The sequence below is a fragment of the Benincasa hispida genome, chromosome 3 (assembly GCF_009727055.1).
Source record: "Benincasa hispida cultivar B227 chromosome 3, ASM972705v1, whole genome shotgun sequence".
Taxonomy (NCBI): Eukaryota; Viridiplantae; Streptophyta; class Magnoliopsida; order Cucurbitales; family Cucurbitaceae; genus Benincasa; species Benincasa hispida.
Genome location: NC_052351.1, coordinates 47,733,665 through 47,740,170, shown reverse-complemented (window position 1 = coordinate 47,740,170; position 6,506 = coordinate 47,733,665). Strand labels below are relative to the sequence as shown.

At 30.8% G+C, this 6,506-nt stretch overlaps 1 protein-coding gene across 1 annotated transcript; it reads left to right on the top strand.

Annotated features, from left to right (window-relative positions):
* Positions 1 to 2,940: 2,940 nt before the first annotated feature.
* LOC120074530 lies at positions 2,941 to 3,640 on the top strand. Its single transcript, XM_039027685.1, has one exon. The coding sequence runs from the start codon at positions 3,183 to 3,185 to the stop codon at positions 3,417 to 3,419; it is 237 nt and encodes a 78-aa protein (XP_038883613.1). The 5' UTR covers positions 2,941 to 3,182; the 3' UTR covers positions 3,420 to 3,640.
* Positions 3,641 to 6,506: the final 2,866 nt, after the last annotated feature.

Below are 6,506 nucleotides of genomic sequence, written 5' to 3'. Positions count from 1 at the left end.
GTTAACAACTGAAATGCCAAGAGACTGTGATATGAATACTAAATTATAACAAACTTTACAACGTATATAAACTAGTGAATGGGAACGACAACTTGGTATTTTTTGTCGTACAAATGTTAAGTAGACAAATAAAGTCAACGTGGAATCATTAAGTCAACGGATTAAGGAGTCACGTTCATAAGGGCAATAACTGTAGACAGCTAATCCAAATGGTCAACTGTACACGTGGCGTCCAAATCATTTGAAACGACGAAAGATAACTATTGGGCCCGAAGTTTTCTTTGAGCTACAATGGGCCCAGCCCAGAATGCTGTGGCCCATTTCTATTAATTTAGAATTGCAATTTTGGATTAAAAAATGTACAATGGGTTAAATAACTAAGTTTAACGTCTCAGCTTCCAAGTTCGAGTCTAACACGTTACTAAACATGAACGTGTTTAATACGTTTTTTAACTAATTATATTTTTAATAGGCGAAGAAATTTTAAAATGCCTAATAAATTTGTGACTTTATTTTTTTTATTGATAGGCCGTCATATAATTAATGAATTTATTAGATATAGATTTTAATTTTATGTCTAAAAGACCCTAAATAATCGAATGTGTATCTAATAGATTAATGGTTTAAAAAAAATCAAAATTTAAAGATCTATTTGGATATAAAACTGAAAGTTCAAGAACCTATTAGAAATTCTTTAAACTCCATAAACCAAAAAAACACAAAAATGAAATTTCATGTTATGAGTGAAATTAGTGCATCTAAATCAATTGACAGATTTGAGATAAAAGAATGATCCTAAGCAAATATTGTACTTGAGGATTTGGTATCCTTGATTAGCCAAAAATATTCAACAATTGTTCTATAAGATATTGATAACGATGGCTCAAGTGAAAGAGTAGCCAGAAATCCTAAGTTAATATCTTTCTATATATATATATATAGAGGGAGAGGATCAAACTCTAATCTCGAAATTATTGTATGTTCATTTTGACATATCTTTCTATAAAAAGGAGAACAATTTCATATGTAAACTAAACTATCTCTACACTTTACTTTTACAAAGTAAATATGCAAATTATGGTATAACTTGGGAAATGTTTCTACATACTAGCACCACACATAACCAATGTGCAACGTCTCATTTTTTGCACACATTAGTTTGTCTCATTCTTTACCCAAAATAAAATAAAAACAACATTATTATATTTTCTTAGGTGATCCAAATTCTAAATCAACTACAACATTATCTTTATATTGCAACTGGCTAGCTGACTGCTTAGCCAAAAAAAGCAAAGCTGGACCTTTTTCGGGAGTATGGTGTGACCTTTTTCCATCTTCGTTGAAGGCTTTATCGGTAAAAGATTTTTTATTCATTTTGGTCTATACTCTTAAAATATTTATTTTGGTTCTTGTACTTTTAAAAAGTGACCATGTTAGTCATTTCATTTTCATTTTTTTTTTTCATTTTTAAGGGAGAAAAATGGTCACTGCTTGAAAGTTCAATAACCAAAATAGTCACTTTTTGAAAATACAAGGACCAAAATAAACATTTTTAAAATATAGGGACCAAAATAAAATAATATTTACACCTTTTTTTCTTTCTAAAAAAGGTCAATTACATACTTTTCAAATTTAGGTTGAAGCCTAAAACTCAACTAACTAAGTTCGTATTTAAACCAAATAATAAAAATTTGGTTAAAATCACTTTAAAGTAATTTAGTTTCTGGACTTTAGTTTATTAACGATTTAATCCTTATACTTTTAAATTAATAATAATTTAATCTATGAATTTTAATAAATATTAATTTAGACCATGTACTTTACATTATGTGACAATTTAGTTTCATAAGTTAAAAATACTATGAAAAATTTAATAAGACTTCTTCTTAGTGTAGATGGATAAATTGATTATGGATTAAGTTTGTTTATAAATTATAATAAAAATTAAGTTATTGCATATTCATAATTGACAATCAAATTTGATGAGGTTAATTTTCATGATTAGAACTACGTAATTTACAAATTTGAATAGAATAATTTAGTGAATTAATCTATTATATAACTAAGTATTTCACCTTAAAATTTATTAATATTACATAATAAATTTTTATCAACACTTTTAATCTTTTGATATTTTTTTCTCTCTTTTTAATTTCGTAATATGTTAAAATAAAACATTATCATTTTCGAATTTACTATTAATTACATAAAGATTTTATTTTTTTGACATATCATTAATTATATTATCTTTATAATAAACTCATTTTTCTTATCACAAATTGGGAGGAAAATATTTAAATTATGAACGTTGGAATAAAAATAATAGTTGAATTAGACTCTTATTGATCGGTTTACGAGGATCTATTTGATAAGTAATTCAGATTTTGTTTTATATTTTCATATTCACAAAATTTAGCAGATATGTATTTGGTTGACAATCTGAATTCTATTTTCTAGAAACTGTTTTCGAATTCTGTGATTCAAACCTTGCAAAGTTCGAAAACAACTTTTTTATATTTTTCGTATCTAGATTTTGAATTCAAAATTTTAAAATGTAGAATTACATTAAAAATGAAAAAAAAATAATAACAAATATACTATTTCATGTTATAAAATCAATTACTTTTGTTAAATTACAATATATAATATATAATATATTATATGATATTATAAAATAATAATTATACAAAAATTTTAACTTCAAATAAGTTCATAAATTAATTAATAATAATTTAGGTTTTGAATTTACCACCAATTCTAAACTCTGTTCTCTTTCAATTCCATCTTTTCCAAATTCTATTTTTAGATTACATAGTATACAGGTCCTAATCAACTCTGACCAAAAAAATTCACACAACGTGGCAAACAGACCAAAAAGTGTTAGACAAGTGTTACATGTTGGGTAATTTTTTAACTAAAAAATTTAAAGTCTATCCATCAGAAAAAGCTGATCAAAAGACGAGAAGAGAGCGAGAGAGACGAGGAGGTGGCAGCTGCATGTGAAAGGAGCAGAATTTGGAGTTCTTCCATGGCCGCCACGCTTCAATTTCACTCTCTCCTTTTGCATGCCCGCCACGAACCCATTCATCTTTTCCAAATTCCAACAAACCCATTAATAAATTAATCCATTTCACTGTTCCAGTCCCCCCATTTCTCTATTTCTATGATTAAATAAACTGGCAATGTCAGGAGCTCAGGGCGCGCAGCCGAAGGAGTCGTTCACGGCCACCACTTACGAGTCCGTCCCCGGCGGAGAGAATCGAACCAAGACCGATCTCCGTTCCCGGGAGGACGCCGGAATGATCCAGATCGATAAGCTTCAGGACAAAGTGCAAGACGCCGCCGGGAAAGGCGGTCCGGTGTTTGGCGCCGGGAAAGATGACAAAAAACAAGACCTTGGAGTTACGGGCACTGGATAGTATAAACTATGATAGTAATTTACAAATTTCGAGGTTTAAATTTGATCTTCACGTTCATATGTTTTTTGTAATATAATATATGTTTGTTTAGGTCATTGATATGACTTTTGTTGGTAATTAAAGTGGTTTATTGTCATTTTAAAGATTACGGGTGTGTGTCATTCGTAGAGTCTCAATTAATCAAGGATATTAATGTTACTTGGGTGAATTTAATCAATTCGGTGGAGTTTAGTTTCTTTTGCTGGCGGTAGCGTTTTCTTGACTTCTACTCTACTCACATTATAGCTTGAACAAGTTAATTACTGCCGTTGTCAAATTAAAGCTAATAATTTAATTAAGTGATTTAGTTTGGTTTTTTATAACATGCTAGTAGGATAAGAGTTAATTGACAAAATTAATTAGGAATTAATGTGTATACCTCTTTTAATTTTAAGAATCAAAGGTTTGGTATTTTGCCGGCTCGCTGGATCTTAATCTTGTTTGTTGATATTTTTGTAGTCTTCAAAATTTGTTCTTAATCTTGATTGTTGATATTTTTGTTGTCTTTAATTTTAGATTTTGATTGATAATTTTGTGATCAACTTTAAATTAGATTAATCAATTAAATTGGTATTTTGGTAAATGTAAATTGATATTTGATTGATAATGTGGTAAATTTAAATTTGATTAATGATATTTGACGAATTGCTTTAATTATATTATTTGAGTAATTATTGGGTAAATTTTGGTAAAAGATTTATAGGGTATTTTTCTTTTTTTTTTTATAATAATATTATATTATTATGTCATATATTTTGGATTGGATTAATGAAATAATGTTATCAAGTAGTCTATGTTATCTTAGATTAATTTAATTATAAAATATAAGAGGTATATATTTATGAATTTATGCAGAAAATTATGTAGATATTTATGTGGTTATGAGTGTATGATAATTATAAGGATTTTTTTTTTAAGAAATAGTGATTTTTATGATAGAGTTTATGATTAGTTGGACATCAATGTCGTATTAGATACTTTGTTTAAAGTATCTACTCTTTTGTATGGTTTGTAAGCACCAAAAAATCTTGGGGTTTCAACTTCAAGTTATTATAGTTCAAATTCATTTTTCCATCACCTTCTCAATCAAAACCTTCATCAATAAAAGGACACAAACTATTCAAGTAAATGACATGTGTAGCATCGATATGTGTGTCATGTACATCACTCCTGAAGAGAAATTTTGGATGTTAAAAATAAAATTGCAAGAATCAAATTATGCTACTAGTGTAAGTCTAGCCCATTGTACTTCTAATTGATTGGTTTTCCAAAAAATTACAGAGTAACAAAATGGAATAAATTACCTATCTTAAAATAGACATTAAGGTCCAAATCACGGGCTTTACAGGCTGAAAAAAGAGAGAGTGGGTCAGTTTAGAAAGACAATTAAAAGAGGAGAAAGAGAAGAAGGCCGTTGGAATATTTCCTCTGTGTATTTTCTGTGTATTTGTTAGGGATGATGTTCCAGTGTATATAGCCGTTGGCCGTTAAATTAGGAGAAATAATTTGGAAAAAAAATACAATAATTATAATACAGGTGTGCACACATCATTGTCTGTAAAGAGATTTGAAAATGGTGTTGTTGACTTGTAGGTCTTCTTTGTAACATCCCCTCAAATGAGAGGGTAAATCAAGTATGCCAAATTTGGAGCGAAGAGATTGTAACATCCCCTCAAATGAGAGGGTAAATCAAGTATGCCAAATTTGGAGCGAAGAGATTGGAAATGAGAGTGTATAAGTGGTTTTTAAGATAGTCAGCTAGCTGACTGAATGATGAAACATACCGAACTTCCAAGGTCCCTCGAAGAATATGATCTCTCACAAAATGAGCATTAATCTCAATCTGTTTAGTTATGGCATGAAAAACAAGATTGAATCACACCAGATTATAGGTTTGACAGAGGATAGCATACCAAGCTTTGACAACAATTGGTTGAGCTAGATAATTTCAGAGGCAATATGTGTTAAGGCCCGGTATTCAGACTCAGTGGTTGATCGAGCCATAGCCGTTTGCTTCTTGAATGACCAAGAGACTAGACTATTGCCAATAAACACACAATATGCTGCCACAGACTTGCGGTCGTCGATGTTAGATGCCGAATCGGCATCAAAATATGCAGAGATTGATATATCGGAGCTGGGTTGGAACAACAGTCTAAAGTTTTTTGTTACATTGACATATGAAGAACCCGTTTGAAGACTTGCCAATGAGTATCTATGGGTCTCTGAAGAAATTGGCTCAAGTGATTTACAATGTACACAATGTCGGGCCTTATTATTATGAGATATTATAGTGCGCCTACTGTACTCCTGTAAATGAAGGGATCATTAAAAGGAGAACCATCATCAATGGATAAATGTTTGCCAAGCACACTAAGTGAGAGGGAAAGTTTAGATTTGTAAGCTGTAATCTTTGTAGGAGATCATCAACGTATTTCACTTGATTAATGATAAGGCCAAAGTCAAGGTAATACACTTGAAGTTCAAGGAAGTAGGTGAGCTGTCCCAAATCCTTTAAAGCAAAGGTTGTATCAAGGGATCAAACAAGTTTATTGATTGACTAAGGATCATTTCCGGTGATGATTACATCGTCAACATACACCAGAAGAAAAATAACAGATGATTGTTTGTTATAAATGAATAAGAATGGATTTGACCTGGAATTGATGAAGCCCCACCGAAGTAGTTCTTTTGTTAAGGTTGTATTCCAAGCCCTCGAGGCCTGTTTTGATCCATAGAGTGCTTTGTCAAGTTTGCAGGCATAGTGTGGACAGAACTAGTTTATGTATCCAGAGGGTTGTGTCATGTACACGCTTTCCTCTAAAGTGCCATTCAAGAAGGCATTGTCGAAGTTGAGTTGTCTAAGGCTCCACCCATGAGAAGCAGCAATGCTGAGAATAACTTAAATAGTCGATGACTTTACAATCGGACTGAAAGTTTCAAAGAAGTCGATGCCCAGGCTTTGGTGAAAACCTTTTGCTACAAGCCTCGCTTTGTAACGTTGTACTGAGCCATCTGAATTTCGCTGGATTCTAAACACCCATTTGT